This window comes from Maylandia zebra, linkage group LG7, assembly GCF_041146795.1.
Source record: "Maylandia zebra isolate NMK-2024a linkage group LG7, Mzebra_GT3a, whole genome shotgun sequence".
NCBI classification, from domain to species: Eukaryota; Metazoa; Chordata; class Actinopteri; order Cichliformes; family Cichlidae; genus Maylandia; species Maylandia zebra.
Genome location: NC_135173.1, coordinates 55,891,603 through 55,915,476, shown reverse-complemented (window position 1 = coordinate 55,915,476; position 23,874 = coordinate 55,891,603). Strand labels below are relative to the sequence as shown.

General features: G+C 44.5%; 1 protein-coding gene across 6 annotated transcripts in view; it reads right to left on the bottom strand.

The window, feature by feature from the left end:
- Positions 1-12,913, bottom strand: part of arsb (arylsulfatase B) — a 58,120-nt gene extending 45,207 nt beyond the window's left edge. For all 6 annotated transcript variants that reach the window (XR_013099546.1, XM_024803108.2, XM_024803109.2 and 3 more), the window contains exons 1-6: positions 12,436-12,913; positions 6,651-6,837; positions 5,158-5,348; positions 4,751-4,958; positions 2,168-2,411; positions 956-1,026 (exon numbers count right to left, since the gene is read on the bottom strand). Coding sequence is in view for 5 of the 6 variants with exons in the window: in XM_024803108.2 (XP_024658876.2) it covers positions 956-1,026; positions 2,168-2,411; positions 4,751-4,958; positions 5,158-5,348; positions 6,651-6,837; positions 12,436-12,702 (1,168 nt within the window). In the remaining variant the exon portion in view is untranslated. The remainder of the gene's footprint in view (positions 1-955; positions 1,027-2,167; positions 2,412-4,750; positions 4,959-5,157; positions 5,349-6,650; positions 6,838-12,435) is intronic.
- Positions 12,914-23,874: the final 10,961 nt, after the last annotated feature.

The window sequence follows — 23,874 nt, the reverse complement described above, 5'->3', positions numbered from 1 at the left end:
TAATTATCTGCACTGTGCAGAAAAGAAAATAATTTAACATAATTATTGTATTATAAAGAGTTACATGGATCTTTGGAAACTCATTTCTAGATCTGTATCTTTTTTCATTAGCTCTACCAAAATAGTTTTGAATAATTAAAAGCTCAAAATAGTCACATCCACTGGTCAGCTGGGACCTTTCTCTGCGGGGCTTGCCTGTCTCAGGGTATTCTCTCCCACAGCCCAAAGACACAATTATACGATGTGTTAGCCCTTTGATGGACTGGCGACCAGTCCAGGGTGTACCCTGACCTCACGCTATGACAGCTGGGATAGACTCCACCTACCTGGAGACACCGAACTGAATAAGCAGTGATGGTCAGTTTATACTTTCTATTTTTTTTTTTTTTTTTTTTTTTTTTTAAATGAATCATATACATTCAATTTAGCTTCACTGAAGATTTTCTTCTTGGGGTCATTTCCCACCAGTGGGGTCATCCCACCAGTCCTTTAAACCAGCACTATTGTGATTAGCTGCACCCTCATAAACAAAAGCTTTAATAAACAACAGGTAGGTGGAGCTTCTGTGCTCACAGTCGAAACAGTGTTTCCAAGTTGATCATATCAGGGCTATCTGATATTTATGACATCATACATGTAGCTGTTTAGCAGCTTCCCCAAAGCAATGCCCACTCATGTATTTTCAATGGATTCATTCTAAGTTCATGACAATGTATCAGATGGTTGAAGACATTATTACACACAAATCAATCCATATTTCCAGTATAATTTTCTATTTTCTATTAAATAACCTTAAAAAAAAAATACTCACTCAACCTTTAGGGAAAGGCATAATTGACTTTAACAATGGACATTCTGTGAAATCAGCAGTTTGAATTAATTGAGAAAATTTTCAGACATACTGAAAAAAAGATTTCCAATAATGTTAAAGTGGAAAAAAGAAATGTGAACTTACATGGAGCAATGTCATAATACAGAGGGTCGATGTTGTGCAGCAGCTCCAGTCTGGGTGAGGCAAACCCTTTGCTGTAAGATAAAAGCAGTGTTGCACTTCAATAAGAGAACACACAACCAACACGCCACGCTGACTCATGTGCTGTGAAACCCACCGGGATCTGTAAATCTGAAGCAGCTGGCTGTTGCTCACCAGGCGGTCATATGCGCTGACCGCACTCCACCACAGAGAAAACGCACCACTTTCTCTGACCACACTGACTGATAACACAACTGAAATAAGTCTCACTCTCTCACTGGGTGCTTCCCTGTTCTGGGCCTTCGTTTGGTTTACCCTTCCCAGGCCGTGCTGTCGGGGCTGCTGTTTTCTGCAACTGGGACGTCCAATTAAAACACAATGAAAGCAGCGTTTTGTGCTCTGTAGTGCTGCTCACACGGCCGTGCCAGCAGCTGGTGGTCAGCTGACACGCAACGGCCAATCGAGTCAAGTGGAGGCTGCGAGTAGTAGTTTGCGGTCCTGGCTAAGCCTCGATTTTCTGCCGGGGCTCTGCTGTAGCCCTCAATTTCACCTCTTTCACTGTGTCCGCATTTAGTTTACAAATATAATGCGTCAGTCAAATGGGACACAGTGACAGCTCGCCTCACATGGAAAGCACATCTGTGGTCTGCAAGCTGCTCCGTGTGACTTATCGATTTACTAATAGCTTCTTTGCAAAGTTCTCCAAAACACAAGAGGTCATCCAGACGTTTAATTTAATATATTACATTTAACAAAATTGCATCATCTCAGGCATGTCCTGACATAAAAGGATTTGCAGCAAAACAAATTAGCTGATCTAACAGGAGGACAGCTTAATTTTTAGTCTGAAGCGAAGCTGGGGGGGGCAGAACAGAGGGATGGATGGACTACAGATTTGTGTGAGAATGACTGATGCAATTTCCTTCTCTTTGAGCTCTCAATGCCACAGCAACAAAGGGCTTATTGAAGAAGCAGGGGCTCCTACGAGAAGAAGACAGAGGTAGCTGGAGAGTGCGAGCATGGGGCGGGGGTGGGGGAGGGTCTGAAAGGGGCACCAAGAGAGGGCAAGCTGTCAAACTTAAGAGCTGGTATCACTCACAAAAACCCTCCAGGCTACAGCCAACTTCCCCCTCAAGTCCTGTGACAGATCTTGACAGTAAAAAAAAAAACAAAAAAAAAAACGGCCCAGCTCACCTGATCGCGTTCCACACATCGAAGCCATCCAGCGGCTTCGTGCCTGTGGCGTTTCCTCCTGCCAGGCCGACAAGTGTAGGCAGCCAGTCGGAGATGTGGATGAGCTCACGGTTCACGGTACCCGGCTGTTTCAGTAATGGGCTGGCAACAAATCCAACGCCTCGGACTCCTCCTTCCCATAGTGACCACTTTCTCCCTCGCAGAGGCCAGTTGCTGCCACCAGACAGCGTTTGACCTCCATTATCTGAAACAACCACAGGGGCAAAAGGTATGAAGATCATTTGTAGATACTGAAACAATGTTCAAAATTTCCCAGAGTCTGGATTTCATATATGTTCAGGTTCCAATGTCACTCTGTGGAAATTCGGTTTCTGAATGTTGATTGTACATCAGCCAAACATTTTATATTTCCAGCAGACATGTGGGAAACCATGAAAATGAATTTAAAGGTGGAAAACCCATCTAAGCGATATGTGCTCAGGTTTTGATGAGTCAAATACTCTTTAAGCAAATGCATAAAGTTGTTTTCTTTCTTCTTCTTTTTTTTTTTTTTAAGGCAAAAAAGCAACAGGAAACTCCTATCACCTGATAACATTTTATCCAGTCAGCTGATATCCTTCCACTTTATGTTACCTAATTCAAGTGAGCTGAATCACTGATCACTGTATGCCAATAAGGTCAACTGTGACTATAGCAGCAACTGTAGCCTTTAACCTTATAGCAAATGAACAGCATCAACAAGCTGCAACATTACAAAGTTTCACAGCTGACACAATGTAATGTGCCAATTTGCTATGGGGGCTACACAGGGTTTTATTTTGTTGTTGTCGTCAATTTCAGATGTGTGACATACAGTCATGTGAAGAACAATCTTCTATAGATTTCACTGCAAATCTATGAATTTTGTTTTGTTTTTTTAATAAAACTGCATAAAGTCCAGTGATCAGCAATTATTGGGAAACTTCATGTGGTGCTGAGCTAAAGTCAAAGCATCATTAAAGTCATTAGGGATTCATGTACTCTGTAATATGACTGTAAAAATTCAATAGCAATCCATCCAAGCGATGAAGGATTTCAGTTTGAACAACCAATGAAGCAGCTGTCAGTGCACTCCCCAGGGCTGCTATTGCTGAAAACAAGTGATCAGCTGAGACATTAAAACAACACGCCGATGTTGTCTCACTGTCTGACAAATACACCTATAAAATATCCAACCATTACACAAGTGCACACACAGGCGGTTAGACTGTCATCATCCCAATAAGCCAATCCAGTATAAATACTCTTGACCAGTCACATCCAGGCAAGGCTCCCCTTTCACAGGCAAAGTGTCATCCAAGTCCAGGAAGTAGTCTGTGTCGATTCCCGAATGGTTTTTGGAAGAGACCGTCTGCTTCTTAATGTCTTTTCAAGCTGCTTCGCCTCTCTACAGGCCAACTCTGTCTTTCCCAGCTCCCCCAAAAGGTCCCTTCATCCTCGTTGCTCATTTGCTTACAGTAAATTCCCAGTGAGGCTGTCAGTTTACAGAAAATGTCATCATAAAGGAAACTCAAAGTCCAACCAAACCAAATTCTGCCAATTCTGTCCTGTTAAGCTTAGTCAGTGATAACAGCTTGACCAGGATGGATTCAAAGTGTGAGCTGGAAATGTGACTAACCAAACAACTGATAAGCCTTCTTTCAGTAAGTTATAGTTAAACATTTATCTGGTCAAATCACAGATTACATAAGCTCTGCACCACATTTACACAGAAGCAGGAAGTACTCTGAGTTTTTCCACTGCTTCAGCTCAGCAGAGTCAGTGTCTGCCCAGCATATGGTTGGCTCAATCCTCAGAATCACAGCGAGCCAAATGTGTAAAGGAACAATGAAACAGGCCACCTACCGTAGCCCACCACAGGCATAAAAACGCTCACACTTTACTTTCACAGCATTGTTCCTGTCTTCTAATTACCCTTTAAAAACACTAAACCCCCTAAAAATAACCCTCAAACGTAGTTACCTACTTCAGATGCAAATCATTAGATGTTCCACGTGTGGAAACCTGCGAGCAGGCACAGGTTTAAATGATGTGGTTTATGGCCCGTCTTGGCCACATTACGTTCTTCATCAAAGGTTTATTAGATGTTTTTCCTTTGTCTTTTTCTCGGCGAGTTGCCTGTAGAGCTCTACACGAAGACATGAGCTAAGAAAAGTTTTCCTTACTTCTATGAGCCGGCAGTGACGTTTGAACAAACATGGCAAAACACCGCCCTCTAGTGGGCATCTGCAGAAATACAGCTGTCAGCCAAGATAACTTAAAATAAATAAATCTGGGACATTTGAGATCTCTTTCAGCTCGTGGAGACTGATTTCAACATCATGGAGTCAATTTTGGGATTACATGAAGAGATAGACGGCACTGTGACACAGCTCTAATTAGTGCTCAGCTATATAATGCATTAATTTCTAAATAAATAAATAAATAAATAAATAAATAAATAAATAAAAACAACATCAACTGTAGAACAAATAGTGGTTTATCTAGCATCTCAGTTTAAAAAAACCAAAAACAACAACAACAACTAATAATTAAAACTCATACCAGTTGAGAACACAAGGACCGTGTTGTTCCAGAGTCCCACTTTCTGTAAAGCCAGGGTGATGTTGCCCACCGCCTCATCCATAGCTGACACCATGCCGGCATAGAGCCTGCGATTGGTGTCTGTGATAAAACTGTAGGGAGTCACGTAGCGCTCTGGCACCTGCAGGGGTGCATGGACCGCCTGCAGCGCCACATACATGAAGAGTGGCTGAAAGATAGAGGGAAACGGGGACAGAACATTCACACTGTTGTCATTACAGACGTTAAATGCCCCCCGATGTCTGAGCTGATAACCTTCTATACATGTTAAATCTAGGATTATGATTAAGATAACTAAGGTTAACTCTACGAATTGGTTAGGCCAGCAGTTTCACAGTTAATGTATGTGATGAGATGTTGTGTGTCACCTTTTGAGAGTTGTGTCTCTCAATGATGCTGATGGCCCTCTGGCTCAGCAGCTCAGTGGAATAGACCCCTTCGTATCCTGTGGCGACGTCTTCCCCATCTCTAAGGTCCAACGCACAGCGGCTCAGGTTCAGCGAGCGGCTTTGATAACAGCGGAAGTGAGTGAAGTAATCCTCACCACCTGTCAGGTAACCTGTGGCACACAGCGGGTAATCAATACATTAAAAACAGCTTTAAAAACATTGAAAGCACAGTCATGCATGGTAATTTATCCTGTTATTCTTTATACGTTCATTATATCACTTTATATAGTGAGATGGCAAAAAACCAAAGAATATTAAATATTTATTACATATTTATTCTTCTCTGTAAGCTACATATTCACTGTCCATTACAGACACTATTAGCAAAATTTACACGTAATGTCGCAGTTTGTTTTGAGGTCTGCTACGACACAGAATTTTTATCATTCATAAAGATCTGAATGTGACAGAAATGATTCCCAAAAACCACATAGATAATGAGAATTCTGGTACTGGCAGTTTATATAGCACGTGTCATTCAGACGTGTGTGTATATTGGGTAGTTTGAGAACAGACGGACGTGATCTATGAGACTACGATCAAGATGCCAGATAAATAATGACACTAGTTTTGTTAGGCTTTAAATATAGATGGGAAAGTACTGTATGTGCTCAAAAATTAAAAACAAAAATCATTAAATACATAATGTTATTTAAAAATAATGCAAAATGTCTATAATACTGTTCGACCTCTGGACCAGTAGTATAGGGAAGCATTTTTAATAGTCGCAGTTTTTTTAAATTTATGTCACTCTTTAAAAAACAAGAAGACTTAAATTCTCAATTTGACTCTTACTGGGATAAACAAAGGCTACAATAAAAATGCTGTAGTTGTGGTCAGCTACTGAGGAGCTCATTTCACATGTGAAGAAATTGCAGACTTTGGCATGACACACAGCGAGCAATGCAGCAAGCGGTTAGGAAAGTTTCCTCAGCAGAGGTATACGTGTTGATTTGTCAACAAAATTGTTCAAAAAACAAGATGGCTAAACCTTCGCAAGAACAGTCCTCCCTTAAGGCGCTATGCTCTAGTCCAAACGGTGCTTTTGTCCTCTGCATGTTTAGAACTGGATTTATTCACTTAACAGTGTCCTCTTCAGTGAAGTCAAACATCTTCATCTAAGCCCTCTTCAGTTTTTAGCATGTGGCCTTAGCATCTAAGGTGTCAGCATTAATGATTGGGGTGAACAAAAACCTTGCATTAACTGTTGGGTAACTTCGCTTTTAATACACGATCTAATATTTTTAGTTCAAATGCAAAAGATTCAAATGTATCATGAAGGTGACGTGTAACTAAGGCAATCGTCACTTACTATGTGCATGATTTTACACAAAGATAAACACATGAGCTGTTACTGAGTAGCATTCATGCAAAATGTGCTCCGTGAAGTGTTTCTTCCACATTATACAAACCAAGGTACGTGTCAAAGCCACGGCGTGTGGGCAGGCAGTCCTTCATGTACATGCCCAGGTGCCACTTGCCGACCATGTGTGTGGCATACCCCGCCTCCTTCATGAGCTGAGGCAGCAGTTTCTCATCCAGAGGAACGCAGTAAGGCTGGCAGGGCCAGATGATCTGGTGCTGCATACCGGTGTGGATCTGAAGTTTAAAGACAAACACAAACGGTTAAGAAGAAATTTGCAATTTAGTAAAAAGGGAACAAAATCGTTAAAAAACAGAAAAGAGGAAAACAACAGCCTTTGTGGTGGCGATGACTCAAACAGAAGTTTCAAAATAAATGTCCTGACTTTGTCTTGTTCTCCTTTCCATCAACATCTATTATTATAATAATAATAATAATAATAATAATAATAATAAAGTAATTCCCTAGAAAGACTCCATTAAAATAAAGTTTACAAATCCAAAGTAGAGCCTGTAGGAAGACTGTTCTCATCGTGCAGGGAAGGGTCCTCTGTGATTGGCTTAACCAAATTTCACAAGAAAAAAAAAAGAAAGAAAATCTAACTATTGTTTAGAAGTGTTGGTTATAATAACGGGGATTGTTCCTTACAGGAAAGACAATTTAACATGCATAAACACCAAATAATGCCACGAAACATGTGACGTTAACATCAGACATAAGAGTGTTAGCTCGCTAGCTAGCTGGAATCACAATGACCTCCATCAGTGACTCTTCATACTACTGATGCAAATTCTTTGGTGATCTTTCCACTTTTGCTGTGGGTGGATGTGCAGCTTACGCCTTTATGAAGGCCAGCAGGGAATGACTCCTGCGGTTAAAAAACAAAAAAAAAAAAAAAAAAAAAAAAAAAAAACACCCCACATCTGGTTGCATTAAAGTTTACAGTGGGGGAAATAATTATCTCATCCCCTGCTGAATTTGTAAGTTTGCTCACTTACAAATAAATCACAAGTTTCTAATTATTATGGTAGTTTCAATTTAGAGAGAAACGTATCAACCAAAAATCCAGACCAAAAAAAAAAAAAAAAAAAAAAAAAAAAAACACATTACTTAAATATGTAAATTGAGTTGCATTTCACTGAGTGACCTACAACCTAGCCAGAATTCTGGCTCCCACATCCTGATCTCGATTCTGTCCACAGAATTGATCATCTGTTCATTAAATATCCTGTTATCGATCCGTGAAGATGACACAACAATGACGTAAACTGCAGTATGTGGTAAAGACATAAAGACCTGGATCAACTCTAATTTCCTGCTGCAGATAAAACTCTAAAAATCTTAGAGACATGTTATCTAACCAGATACTTACTCTGGACGGCATTACCTTGGCCTCCAGTAACACTGTGAGGAATCCTGGAGTGATTTTGATCAGGATTTGTCCTCCAATGTCCATATTGAAAAAATATGTAGGACTACTTTCTTTAAGTTGCGCAATATTCTCTAAAATTAAAACAGAATAGAATGTACAACTGTATAGTGACAATAAAGGCAATGAGATACAGAGCATCTCCTACTCAGTGTAAACATGCTGGGGGGGGGGGGGGGGTACAGTTCTGCAGCGCTATGTACATATGGACATAGTTGATGCACCTGTAGCACTTCCCTGAGGGAAGCAGGCTGAACATGTTGAAGCCAGGGTGGGAGCTGTCCTTGATAATGTTTGCTGCTCTGCTGAGGCAGCGGGAGGAATAAATGTCCATCAGGGAGGGGAGAGGGCAGCCGATGATCTTTTGTGCTGTCTTGACCACACTCTGAAGCCTCACTCTATCTGCTTTGGTGCAGCTGCCGTACCATACCGTGATGCAGTAGGTTAGCAGGCTCTCAATGGACGAGCGGTAGAAGGTCAGCAGCAGGTTGGAGTTCAGCTTGTACTTCCTGAGGACTCTCAGGAAGTGCAGCCGCTGTTGGGCCTTCTTGATGACCGCTGAGATGTTTCCTGTCCAGGAGATGTCAGCAAAGATGAGGACACCAAGGAACCGGAAAGTGTGGACCCTCTCCACACACTCCCCGTTGATGTAGAGGGGGGGCCAAGTCGGTGCTGTGTCTCCTGAAGTCAACAATGAGCTCTTTGGTTTTCTTAGTGTTCAGTGCCAGATTGTTTTCTGAACACCATGCTGCCAGCTTCAGGACTTCCTCTCTGTACTCTGCCTCGTCTCCCTTCGAGATGAGTCCAACTACCGTGGTGTCATCAGCAAACTTGATGAGAGTGCTGTTGTGGGTCGAACTGCAGTCGTGGGTGTAGAGAGAATAGAGGAGGGGGCTCAGCACACAGCCCTGTGGGGAGCCGGTGCTCAGTGTGCGAGTGGAGGAGAGATGAGGGCCGAGTCTTACAGTCTGGGGCCGGTTTGTGAGGAAATCCTTTATCCAGGCACACGTGAGAGGAGGGAGGCCAAGAGTGACCAGTTTGGTGATGAGGATGTCCGGGATGATTGTATTAAAGGCTGAGCTGTAGTCCACAAAGAGCATTCGGACGTAGCTTTGCCGCTGCTCTAGGTGACTCAGCACAGCGTGGAGGGCTGTGGCGATGGCGTCTTCTGTGGATCTGTTTGCACGGTATGCAAACTGGTGGGGGTCGAATTCTGGGGGGGAGGTAATCCTTGATGTGCTGAAGGACTAGTCTCTCAAAGCATTTCATGATTACCGGTGTGAGGGCCACAGGGCGGTAATCATTCAGGCTGGAGATGGGAGACTTCTTCGGCACTGGGATGATTGTGGCCGATTTTAGACAGGATGGGATGGCTGCCTGATCCAGTGAGAGGTTGAAGAGTCTGGTGAAGATGAGGGTGAGCTGGTGTGCGCATGCTCTTAGTACCTTGCCAGGTACTCGATCTGGACCGGCCGCCTTCCTGTGGTTCACTGCTAGGAGCACACGTCTGACATCGTGCTCTGTTACAGTGAGTGGAGCGGTGCAGGAACCAGGTGAGGATGAGGATGGGAGCAGGGCTGAAGCAGATGAGTGTTGCTGTTGTGGTGTTTCAAAGTGGGCGAAGAAGCTGTTTATTTCCTCTGCCAGCTGCCCACTCGGGTTTTCTGTTTTCGCAGTAGTCAAAGGAGCTTGCAAAGAAAAGCGTCTGGATTTCTTTAAGTTGCTTGAAGACGTTTCACCTCTCATCCGAGAAGCTTCTTCAGTGGGAGGGAGGATAAGAAGGACAGACGCAACAACATTGTCATCCCCTATGTAGCCGGTGTATCAGAGAAACTCAGGAGAGTTTTCTCCAAGCATGACATCCCAGTGTATTTCAGACCCAGCAACACGCTCAGACAGAAACTGGTTCACCCGAAAGACAAAACGCCAAAACACAAACTTAACAATGTGGTGTATGCTGTACAGTGCAGCGAGGAATGCTCAGACCTCTACATTGGAGAGACCAAACAGCCACTTCACAAGCGCATGGCACAACACAGAAGAGCCACCTCCACAGGACAAGACTCAGCAGTCCATCTGCATCTTAAGGATAAAGGACACTCTTTCGAGGATGCCAATGTTCACATTTTGGACAGAGAGGACAGATGGTTTGAAAGAGGAGTGAAAGAAGCCATCTATGTCCACTGTGAGCGACCATCTTTGAACAGAGGCGGGGGTTTACGACACCAACTCTCTGCCATAATCCAGTTTTGAGATCCCTTCCCAGACGCCTTAATGCCCACTCACATCCTGGGCCATCTGACCTCAGGAATTCGCATGATAAGGTGGGGCCAGGTTTCACAATGAACACACCCGAAACTCTGGCTGATTGGGACCCACGCCCAGTTTCACACCTTGGCTCAGGCGATTAGAGGATCATCAGGAGGTCCTTTTGTCCCTCTGTGGGGGGTTACTCCCACTAGGTTTATATCTGGGACTCTCCACCATTTGACCTTAGAACTGAATAAGCTTCTCGGATGAGAGGTGAAACGTCTTCAAGCAACTTAAAGAAGTCCAGACGCTTTTCTTTGCAAGCTCCTTTGACTACGATGACCTGGATGACTGAGAACCTTCACAGACATGTTTTCGCAGTACTGCCTCTGTGGTTGATGATGTCTTGCATTCCCTGCCACACCTCTCGTGTGTTGTTGCTGGACAGGTGGGACTCGATGTTCCTTTTATGGTCTGACTTGGCTTTTTTAATCCCCCTTTTCAGGTCAACTCGAGCAGCCCTGTACAGAGCTCTGTCACCTGACCTGAAGGCGGCATCACGGGCTTTGAGGAGTGAGCGGACCTCGCTGGTCATCCAGGGTTTTTGATTTGGGAAAACCCGAATGCTTTTGTCCACTGTCACATTTGCAGTACAGAACTTTGGGAGTACAGTCTTTATGTTGGCCTTATTAAAGTCACCTGCAATTATGTGAACACCGTCCGGGTGGGCCCGCTGCTGTTCGTTAATGGTGTTCAGCAGGATAGAGAGCGCCGTGTTTACGTTGGCATCGGGTGGAATGTACACAGCCGTGATGATCACTACTGTTAGCTCTCTCGGTAGAAAGAAAGGCCGGCATCTTACCGACATGTACTCGAGGTTTGGGGAGCAGTGACTGTTTATAATTGTCCCGTTGTTGCACCAGCTTTCATGCACGTAAATACATCCATCTAAGAGTGATGCTGAAGACACTAGTTCGTGAATGTGTTACTTCTTGGGTGAACTATTATAATTCGTTATAATCAGGCTGTCATAAAAACTCAATGAAGAGCCTTCAGTTAATCCAAAAATGATGAAGCAAGAGTCCTGACAGGGACTAGAAAGAAAGAGCAGATTTCTCCCACATTGGCTTATTTTTTACTGGCTCCCTGTTAAATTCAGAATTCAATTCTAAATCCTTCTGCTCACATACAGGTCTTGAATAATCAGGCCACATCTTATCTTAAACACCTTATAGTACCATATCACCCAAATAGAGCTCTTTGCTCTCAGACTGCTGGTTTGTGGTTTCTCTGATAATTAAAAGTAGAATGGGAACTCTTTTCCTCAGTCCCTCCTTCTGTGGAACCAGTTACCACTTAGGATTCAGGAGACAGACGGCCTCTCTACTTTAAGATTAGGCTTAAAAGCTTCCTTTAAAGGAGTTGACTTTAACCCCCCCTTATAGCTGTGGTGCAATAGGTCTTAGGCTGCTGGGGGCTTCCCATGATGACTGTTCTCCCTTGAGAAGCTTTGTTACCAACCATTTGCTATGCCTTTAATGCAGCCACCATCAGTTGTGGTCTCCCTGTCTTCAGTTTAGCAGGAGAGATTCTGTAATCCTCCACTTTAGTAATTTTTGTGTGTGTGTGTTTTTTTTTTTCTTCAGACCTTTGGGTGTTGCCAACTTGGCCACTTTATTCTGTCTTTTTAGAAAAGCAGATTGTTGATTTGACCACTCCTGAAGCTTTTGCTCCTCTCGTCACTAATATGGCATTATGTTGCATAAATATGCTTAATTGTGGACAAAATATAAAAAAATGCCTCACTGTCCAAATACTTATTACCTGACTCTATATAGATGTCCGTCTTTTATTTATTTTTAAGCCTACCAAGTAACTAATGTGATATTTTCCAACTCGTCGAATGAAGTGACAATAACGATTCTAAAATATTGGAATAGATTCATTATTTTGTTCCCCTGTATGCGTTTGTAGCCATTTCACTGATTTATTTAGCATATTCACTTAACACCTCTTAAAATGATTGATCGTTTACACCGGTAATTTGTGTCAGAAAAATTAAGAATTAAGTTCAGATCAGGACTGTTTGGCTTATTGGTCATTAAGAAATATCAACTGTATTTAACCTATCTTTATATCCAGTCTGTGTTCTCACCTGATACCTCCCGGTCATGAGCTGGTTCCTGGAGGGGGTGCACAGAGGCTGCACATAGTAGTTCTCCAGGCGGACTCCTCTGGACGACAGCTTGTCCAGGTTTGGCGTCCTGATCTCGGAGCCGTGGTAGCCGATATCGTACCAGCCGAAGTCATCGGCCAGGATAAACACGACGTGAGGCTGCCGAGCCGCTAAAGTTTGAGCTAAATTTACTATGAAAGTCGAGGCAATGATCCAGTAAACCACCTTGCCATTACCTTCAGTCATCTTCTTATTTATCACCTCAATGGGACAGTTTTTTTTTCCGTTGAAATCAAACAGGAAGTCGGTACAGCCGCGTTTAGCTAACCAAGAAAGAGTAAAGTAGCACCAGCTGTTCACGAGTTAATGTAACTAATGAGGTGTCAGTGTAATGATTACACACATCAATAATGAACTGCAGCTAACTTTCACTTCCCTGTTCCACAGATTAAAAGCACTGCCGAGACTGCAGCAGCCAATCAGATGATCGAAAAACATTGCGAAGCACGTGATGTATGGAAGCCCGACGCTATAAGCGAAGCTCTAAAAGCGCTATTAAATTAAATTAAATTAAATTAAATTAAATACACAAATTTAATACTTCAGTGTAGAAAACTGAGCATAATGGAAATCTTTTGATAAATTTGTCAAACTAAATTACATTAGAAAATACAAAGTAAAGTATAAATAAGTACATTACTGGCAGTAATAAATGGTGATTAGCACTGTTGCCTCACAGCAAGAAGGTCCTGAGTTCAATACCACCACCAGGGTCTTTCTGTGTGGAGTTTGCATGGGTTCTCACCCACAGTCCAAAGACATAGAGGCTGTACAGGGAGTGCAGAATTATTAGGCAAATGAGTATTTTGTCCACATCATCCTCTTCATGCATGTTGTCTTACTCCAAGCTGTATAGGCTCAAAGCCTACTACCAATTAAGCATATTAGGTGATGTGCATCTCTGTAATGAGAAGGGGTGTGGTCTAATGACATCAACACCCTATATCAGGTGTGCATAATTATTAGGCAACTTCCTTTCCTTTGGCAAAATGGGTCAAAAGAAGGACTTGACAGGCTCAGAAAAGTCAAAAATAGTGAGATATCTTGCAGAGGGATGCAGCAGTCTCAAAACTGCAAAGCTTCTGAAGCGTGATCATCGAACAATCAAGTGTTTCATTCAAAATAGTCAACAGGGTCGCAAGAAGCGTGTGGAAAAACCAAGGCGCAAAATAACTGCCCATGAACTGAGAAAAGTCAAGCGTGCAGCCGCCAAGATGCCACTTGCCACCAGTTTGGCCATATTTCAGAGCTGCAACATCACTGGAGTGCCCAAAAGCACAAGGTGTGCAATACTCAGAGACATGGCCAAGGTAAGAAAGGCTGAAAGACGACCACCACTGAACAAGACACACAAGCTGAAACGTCAAGACTGGGCCAAGAAACATCTCAAGACTGGTTTTTCTAAGGTTTTATGGACTGATGAAATGAGAGTGAGTCTTGATGGGCCAGATGGATGGGCCCGTGGCTGGATTGGTAAAGGGCAGAGAGCTCCAGTCCGACTCAGACGCCAGCAAGGTGGAGGTGGAGTACTGGTTTGGGCTGGTATCATCAAAGATGAGCTTGTGGGGCCTTTTCGGGTTGAGGATGGAGTCAAGCTCAACTCCCAGTCCTACTGCCAGTTTCTGGAAGACACCTTCTTCAAGCAGTGGTACAGGAAGAAGTCTGCATCCTTCAAGAAAAACATGATTTTCATGCAGGACAATGCTCCATCACACGCGTCCAAGTACTCCACAGCGTGGCTGGCAAGAAAGGGTATCAAAGAAGAAAAACTAATGACATGGCCTCCTCGTTCACCTGATCTGAACCCCATTGAGAACCTGTGGTCCATCATCAAATGTGAGATTTACAAGGAGGGGAAACGGTACACCTCTCTGAACAGTGTCTGGGAGGCTGTGGTTGCTGCTGCACGCAATGTTGATGGTGAACAGATCAAAACACTGACAGAATCCATGGATGGCAGGCTTTTGAGTGTCCTTGCAAAGAAAGGTGGCTATATTGGTCGCTGATTTGTTTTTGTTTTGTTTTTGAATGTCAGAAATGTATATTTGTGAATGTGGAGATGTTATATTGGTTTCACTGGTAAAAATAAATAATTGAAATGGGTATATATTTGTTTTTTGTTAAGTTGCCTAATAATTATGCACAGTAATAGTCACCTGCACACACAGATATCCCCCTAAAATAGCTAAAACTAAAAACTACAAAAAGATTCAGCTTTGATAATAATGAGTTTTTTGGGTTCATTGGGAACATGGTTGTTGTTCAATAATAAAATTATTCCTCAAAAATACAACTTGCCTAATAATTCTGCACTCCCTGTATCCCAATTCAGGGTCTGCACGCCTTAAAGGCCCCGGACACCAAGAACCACTTGGGGTGAGAGAAGGAAGACAGGATAAAGACATGCTGTGGAAGAGATACAGAGATTCATAACAAGTATGATTCAATGCAGAGAGGTCTATTAACACAGAGTGAGTGAAAACGGTGACTGAAAAGGAAAATCATGGGAGTCCCCCAGCCAGTGGCGGTCCTAGCCTGTTTGGCACCCTGGGCGAACACTCCCTCTGGCGCAACACTGCAGTTGTCTTTTACTCGCGAGGACGGTCATAGAGCGCTCTTCCTCGCAGGAGGCACTCATGGACTCGCGCTGTATCACCGTCTGCGTTCTTTATTTATACAAGCTTGTATCTGTGTGTGTGTGTGTGTGTGTGTGTGTGTGTGTGTGTGTGTACAAAGATAACAGAGTTATTCTAAGAACTCAGAGCTGAGGTTCCCCTTTTCTAAGTCTGCATGTTCTTTTTTTTTTTTCTTTTTTCTTTTTTTTCTAAATGACATCAGAAACAGCAGTATGCGACATTACGTGATGGCAGAGCTTCAGTTCATCCTTTGTCATTTTTTTTTTTTTTTTTTTTTTTTTAATAAATAGGACAGGGGGAATGAATGAGAGAGAGAGGGGGAGAGAAAGAAAGAAAACCAAAGGGGAGAAGAGACGGTGAGAAGGGGGGGGAAGAGAGACAAAAAAAAAAAAAACTCCTGGGTCACCTGTATGGAGAAAAAAAAAACAAACAAACAAACAAAAACAAACAGAGGAGACAACAAACAACAAAGAGCAACATAATAATAGAGAAAACAAAGCACCATCACAATAAACTAGCTAGTCATAGATATCAGTATTTACTAAGTAATAAACGATATTGTGCAGCACGCAAGATAGTCTGCATGTTCTTACAGAAAGAGGAAGCTGTTAGTTGTTTATCACACAAGAGTTCATGTCAAAAGTACGGTGGCCCTGAAGTGCAAATCACACCAACAAATTGCTAAACACAACAACAAAATTGAGAGGCCCTGAAGTGCAAATCAGTTTTGTTTTTGTGCTTCTCAATTTTGTTTTTGTGATTCTCAGTTTTGTTTTTGTGCTTCTCAATTTTGTTTTTGTGATTCTCAGTTTTGTTTTTGTGCTTCTCAATTTTGTTTTTGTGATTCTCCATTTGTTTTTTTGTTTCTCGATTTTGTTGTTTTGTTTAGCAATTTGTTGGTGTGATTTGCACTTCAGGGCCACCGTACAAAGTCACGTAGACATTTGCTTAATGATCAATAAAAGAACACATTTCATGAAGCTGATCACACTATGTACAATTTTCTCCTAACATTCCCTCCTGAAGATCAGAAAATGAAATGTACATATTATCAGTAAGTAACTACTTGTCTTTCACATTTTCAGTTACTACATCATTAGTTGCACTTCATCTTCATCTACCAAATAGAAAAAGAACTCTTCATAATCTTCATCGCTTTGTGGTACATCTGCATATGCTGTGAGTGATAAACTTATCATCTGTGAAATTACAGCTTTTAAACAAGGAATAACACAAGTATAGAAAAGCAAAATAAAACCAGGGAAACTCCAATGCCGATCAACAGTCTCTTTAGAATCTGAAGCCATTTTTGAAGAATGTACATTATCTGGCATGTAAGTGCAGCATGTGGTGTTGAATAAGACGCACAATCCTCCTTTCTCAGGTTAATGTTCATGCTACACGATGTTGCATTACAGCAATTCTGAGAGCGTCTATTTCTTGGTTTTGTCCCTCGTTGACCTTTCAGGATGCATTGAGGAACAAGCTGAATCTATAGTCCAGTGTCTCAATTCCGAGAGCATGTTTTCCAACTCCTGCCCATGGGAAGAGTGAGTTGAGGGCCTTTTGTCCAATTGTCCAGAGTTTGAATTCTTCAGGTACAGTCGGTTCCCCAGATTGAGTCATGTGGTCTGACTGTTGAAGTTGAGCGTTTCTTCTTGGATGAGGATGGTGATGTTGATGTGCACTTTACACAAGTCATTCTGAAGATGTGGTCAGAGATCAGAATTGGTGCACATGTTCCAGGGTGTTTCCCATATATGGTTGGTTGTACCGATGTGCTCGGCATGTGCGAGCAGACGTAACAGTCTTTCTCTGTGGTTCTGTTAAATACGTATCTGTATCAGGCATTTTTCATCCAAGGATGGATTCAATTGAATTCAATTTTATTCATATAGCGCCAAATCACAACATAAGTCGCCTCAAGGCGCTTCATAGATACAGAGAAAAACCCAACAATCATATGACCCCCTATGAGCAAGCACTTTGGCGACAGTGGGAAGGAAAAACTCCCTTTTAACAGGAAGAAATTATTGTCCAAACACACAGTATTGTAAAAAATATTTCCAGTCATCAACTTCATTTCTGTTCAGTTCTGTTTTAACAATTCAGTTCAATTCAATTTTATTTATACCATGGCAAATCACAACAGCATCGTCTCAAAGCACTTTATATTGCAACCTAGACCAAACAATAATACATAAAGAAAAAAAAACCCAACAATCATATGACACCCTATGAGCAAGCACTTTGGTAACAGCGGGAAGGAAAAACTTTAACAGGAAGAAACCTCCGGCAGAACCAGGCTCAGGGAGGGGCGGGGCCATCTGCTGCGACCGGTTGGGGTGAGAGAAGGAAGACAGGATAAAAGACATGCTGTGGAAGAGAGACAGAGGTTAATAACAGATATGATTCAATGCAGAGAGGTCTGTTAACACATAGTGAGTGAGAAAGGTGACTGGAAAGGAAAAACTCAATGCATCATGGGAATCCCCCGGCAGCCTATGTCTATTGCAGCATAACTAAGGGAGGATTCAGGGTCACCTGGTCCAGCCCTAACTATATGTTTTAGCAAAAAGGAAAGTTTTAAGCCTAATCTTAAAAGTAGAGATAGTGTCTGTCTCCTGAATCCAAACTGGAAGCTGGTTCCACAGAAGAGGGGCCTGAAAACTGAAGGCTCTCCCTCCCATTCTACCTTTAAATACTCTATGAACAACAAGTAGGCCTGCAGAGCGAGAGCGAAGTGCTCTAATAGGGTGATATGGTACTACAAGGTCATTAAGATAAGATGGGGCCTGATTAATTAAGACCTTCTATGTGAGGAGCAGGATTTTGAATTAAATTCTGGATTTAACAGGAAGCCAATGAAGGGAAGCCAAAACAGGAGAAATATGCTCTCTCTTTCTAGTCCCTGTCAGTACTCTTGCTGCAGCATTTTGGATTAGCTGAAGGCTTTTCAGTGAGTTTTGTGGACATATTGATAATAATGAATTACAGTAGTCCAGCCTGGAAGTAATAAATGCATGAACTAGTTTTTCAGCGTCACTCTGAGACAGGATATTTCTAATTTTAGAGATGTTGCGCAAATGGAAGAACGCAGTCTTACATATTTGTTTAATATGTGCATTGAAGGACATGTCCTGGTCAAAAATGACTCCAAGGTTCCTCACAGCGTTACTGGAGGCCAAGGTAATGCCATCCAGAGTAAGAATCTGGTTAGATACCATATTTCTAGGCTTTTCAGGGCCCAGTACAATAACCTCAGTTTTTTCTGAATTAAGAAGCAGAAAGTTAGCGGCCATCCAGGTATTTATGTCTTTAAGACATTCCTGCAGTTTAACTAATTGGGGTGTGTTATCTGGCTTCATGGACAGATAGAGCTGGGTGTCATCTGCATAGCAGTGAAAATGTATGCTATGTCTTCTAATGATACTGCCTAAGGGAAGCATGTATAATGTAAACAGAATTGGTCCTAGCACTGAACCCTGTGGAACTCCATAATTAACCTCAGTGTGTGAAGAGGACTCTCCATTTACATGAACAAATTGGAGTCTATTAGATAGATATGATACAAACCACTGCAGTGCAGTACCTGTAATACCTAGAGCATGTTCTAATCGCTCTAATAGGATATTATGGTCGACAGTATCGAATGCTGCACTAAGGTCTAGCGGGACAAGCACAGAGATGAGTCCACTGTCAGAGGCCATAAGAAAATCATTTGTAACCTTCACTAAAGCTGTTTCTGTGCTATGATGAGCTCTGAAACCTGACTGAAACTCTTCAAATAAACCATTCCTCTGCAGATGATCTGTTAGCTGGTTGACAACTACTCTTTCAAGGATTTTTGATATGAAAGGAAGGTTGGAGATTGGCCTATAATTAGCTAAGACTTCTGGGTCTAGAGATGGCTTTTTGAGTAAAGGTTTAACTACAGCTAGCTTGAAAGCCTGTGGTACATAGCCGATCATTAGAGATAGGTTGGATGTGGTCTTGTGTCACGTCCGGTAGATGTGAGTTGTCATGTCTCTTATCTCGGCTCGTGTATGGGATTCTGCCGTCTTCCAGGTCAGATAGTCTGATGAATAGAGCCGTTGCCAGTAGTAAGACGCCAGTCATCACCTGAGAACACTTCATGCTTGAGGTTGGCCACACCCAAATGTATCAGTGAGCCTAAAGTTGGTCAGTGGCTGGAGAGAATGAGTGCGCGAGCTGAGCTCAATCAGCACTCCTCCCTCGCCACTGGACTCACTGACACCTGGTGAAACACCCCTTTACACTTCTGTGAATCTCTGGTGGTCTGGGCTTCAAGCTCTACTTTCTTGCAGTGGCTCTGATGAATCCAAGATGGTCTCTCTGCTATTTTACAGGCTGTGGGTGTGGTCAATAACACTTGGTATGGGCCCTCCCTGTTAGGTGAGGCTGTGTGCAGTCAGGAATAGGACCCTAGGTGCAGACTCCGGAGACAGACGTGAACTCAAAAAGGCTTTAATGCTGAACGCAACATGACATAACTAGAAGAACTCAAAATAAACTTACACCGGTGGACAGGCAAAACACACAGCAAAATAAACGGTAGATCGCGACATGGACACAGAGAAACACAGGGCTTAAATACACAGAGGGAGCAATCAGGGAATGGGTAACAGGAGGGAAACACAGCTGGGGCAAATCAGGCCTAACGAGACAAGGGGAAGCAAAACCAGACACATTAACATCAGACATGGACTTTCAAAGTAAAACAGGAAACATAACACAGACTCACGGGCAGGCACTATAACAAAGGGAACAGAGACGTGGGACTAGGGCAGACACAGACACTGACTGGATGTGGGGATACAGCAGAAAGGGGAGACAGCAACATGGAACACAGACAGAAAACCAGAACACAAAAACTCTAACCAAACCCCACCCAGAGAACCTAAACTAAGAATAATCCTAAAACCCATACAGCAAAGCTAGAATATAATGAAATAACAAAATCAAAGAACCAAAAACACAAATCACTGGGTCAACGACCCAGGGACCCTAACAGTACCCCCCCCTTAAGGGCTGGCTTCCAGACAGCCCAAACCAGAACATTAAAAAACAAAAAACAACCCAACCAGGGCGGGCGGTGGGGGAAACAGGATGGAGGGCTCGAAACAAAACCAAACAAGGAGCCAGAAACAACAAAACAAAAAAAAAAGTGCAAACACTGGAGCCCGGAAAGCAACAGAACAAAACACAGAAACAAAGTCCAAAACAACAGCACCAAGGCCCAGGCAAAGTCCAAAAGCAAACAAACAAAAGAGCTCACGAAAGGCGCAGAGGCCCAGGCAATAGTCTCAAAAAAAAAAAGTTTAGGGGGCTGGCCCGGAGGCTGACGGCACAACAGTCCAAACCCGGGTAGGTCAGGGGGGCGGCCCGGAGGCTGATGGTCCAAGAGCCCAGAAAACAGTTCAGGAGGCCGGCCGGGCAGAAGGCACCGACGGCGACTGAGCAGATCAGGAGGCCGGCCGGGCGGGAGGCACCGACGGCGGCGGAGCAGATCAGGAGGCCGGCCGGGCGGGAGGCACCGACGGCGGCGGAGCAGGTCAGGAGGCCGGCCGGGCGGGAGGCACCGACGGCGGCGGAGCAGGTCAGGAGGCCGGCCGGGCGGGAGGCACCGACGGCGGCGTAGTCCAGTGGGCTGTCCATGACGGCAACGACGTCCAGTCATCGGCCGGACAGAACGTGCAGGACGTGCAGGCCGGACAGGACGTGCAGGCCGGACAGGACGTGCAGGCCGGACAGGAACAGACAGATTGGAGACCTCAGGGGCAGACAAAACTGAACCCTCGGAGGCTGGACCAGGCGGAGCTGCAGAGGCAGAGGCTGGACCAGGCGGAGCTGCAGAGGCAGAGGCCGGACCAGGCGTAGCGGCAGAGGCAGAGGCCGGACCAGGCGTAGCGGCAGAGGCAGAGGCCGGACCAGGCGGCGTAGCAGAGGCAGAGGCCGGACCAGGCGTAGCAGAGGCAGAGGCCGGACCAGGCGTAGCAGAGGCAGAGGCCGGACCAGGCGTAGCAGAGGCAGAGGCCGGACCAGGCATAACAGAGGCAGAAGGCTGAACAGGCTCCTCGGGCCCTCCAGCTGACGTGGCAGGAGGCTGAACGGGCCCCTCGGACCCTCCAGCGGAGACAGGTGGCTGAACGGGCCCCCCCTCGGACCCTCCAGCGGAGACAGGTGGCTGAACGGGCCCCCCCTCGGACCCTCCAGCGGAGACAGGTGGCTGAACGGGCCCCCCCTCGGACCCTCCAGCGGAGACAGGTGGCTGAACGGGCCCCCCCTCGGACCCTCCAGCGGAGACAGGATGCTGAACGGGCCCCTCGGACCCTCCAGCGGGAACAGACGGCTGAAGCAGTCCCTCGGACCCTCCAGCGGAGGCAGATTGCTGGACGGATGACAGAGGAGAGGAGTGACGATGGCGTCGCTTCCTTCTAGATGAGGGAAGTGAAACTGGTGGAGATACGGAGACCTCCACCTCATCCGACCACATGGCCGCCAGAAAAAAGGCAGGCGAATGGGCAGGCGAACAAGGTCCTGGCTGGTGTGAGGAAGGAGAGGCAGTCTGAGGTAGCGACGAGGCAGGTGGTGAGTGTGTGTTGTCCTGGGGCGGCGGTGAAGAAGTGGAAGTGAAGGTAGAGAGAGCAAGCTCGCCAGCCCTGACTTGCTCCCTCCAGGCAGCTATGGAGCTGCCCAGCACAGTGTCCATAGAAAACTGAGTAAGCCGAGGGTTGCTCCGAATGATGGCATCCACAGCACTTAGCCCAACTGCCATGGTCCTCAAATCATTGGCCTGAGCAATGCGGTCAAGGAGCCTAATCATCCGCTCCATCTCAGCATCGAATCCAAAAGCTGAAGAGTCTGCAGGGTCCATGTTCTGGTCGTGATCTTCTGTTAGGTGAGGCTGTGTGCAGTCAGGAATAGGACCCAAGGTGCAGACTCCGGAGACAGACGTGAACTCAAAAAGGCTTTAATGCTGAACGCAACATGACATAACTAGAAGAACTCAAAATAAACTTACACCGGTGGACAGGCAAAACACACAGCAAAATAAACGGTAGATCACGACATGGACACAGAGAAACACAGGGCTTAAATACACAGAGGGAGCAATCAGGGAATGGGTAACAGGAGGGAAACACAGCTGGAGCAAATCAGGCCTAACGAGACAAGGGGAAGCAAAACCAGACACATTAACATCAGACATGGACTTTCAAAGTAAAACAGGAAACATAACACAGACTCACGGGCAGGCACTATAACAAAGGGAACAGAGACGTGGGACCAGGGCAGACACAGACACTGACTGGATGTGGGGATACAGCAGAAAGGGGAGACAGCAACATGGAACACAGACAGAAAACCAGAACACAAAAACTCTAACCAAACCCCACCCAGAGAACCTAAACTAAGAATAATCCTAAAACCCATACAGCAAAGCTAGAATATAATGAAATAACAAAATCAAACAACCAAAAACACAAATCACTGGGTCAACGACCCAGGGACCCTAACACTCCCAGGGTGGCTGTGGCTACAATGTAGCTTGCCATCACCAGTGTGTGAATGTGTGTGTGAATGGGTGGATGACTGGTTGTGTAAAGCGCTTTGGGGTCCTTAGGGACTAGAAAAGCGCTATACAAATACAGGCCATTTACCAAACCATATTAATGATGATAGGAAGGCCCCAACCCCGCCTTCCTAATGTGGGAGCCAACCAATAGGACCACTCACTCCATAACTGCGACTAGTAAGGGCACGATCATCACCACCTAACAAGGTACCAGTGGTATGAAACACACACTTGTTGTATTCCACTTGTATGCACAATCATAGTGGGTCACAGGCTGAACTGATATCCACAGGTAGTACGTGGCAGTCGGGTGAACAGGTCGCCGGTGGCAGGAAACTAAGTCAGTGCGTCAGAGGGGGGAAAGCCGAGATTCAGTTTGTTAGGATGGGGGACAGTGCGTTTGGAGGATGGGTGCAAGACTGAGTGTCCCGGAGCAAAATTCAGTGTTTGGATTGTTTTCTGGGTCTCCCATCCGCCTCTTCATCATTCTCTTCCACTCTTGGCTCCATCATCATCACTGTCGTTGTCGTCAGTGTCAGTGTGATTGGCGTCACTGTCAGGACCACTCTCAGGGACACTTTCGTTGTCACTCTCATCCTCCTCATCATCTCAGTACCACCTCATTTCTTCAGCAATGGGATCTTCTGCTTGCTGGGCCGGGTGTATTTCAATTTCTCCTGCTGGGATTTCTTCTCTGTTATTGACCCAGGGTCCTTCAACTTGAGGTGGATTTATTTCTGTGCCTGCCTTGAACTCTTCAGGTACAGTCGGTTCCCCAGATTGAGTCATGTGGTCTGACTGTTGAAGTTGAGCATTTCTTCTTGGATGAGGATGGTGATGTTGATGTGCACTTTACACAAGTCATTCTGAAGATGTGGTCAGAGATCAGAATTGGTGCACATGTTCCAGGGTGTTTCCCATATATGGTTGGTTGTACCGATGTGCTCGGCATGTGCGAGCAGACGTAACAGTCTTTCTCTGTGGTTCTGTTAAACACGTATCTGTATCAGACATTTTTCATCCAAGGATGGATGTGGTCTTGTGTCACGTCCGGTAGATGTGAGTTGTCATGTCTCTTATCTCGGCTCGTGTATGGGATTCTGCCGTCTTCCAGGTCAGATAGTC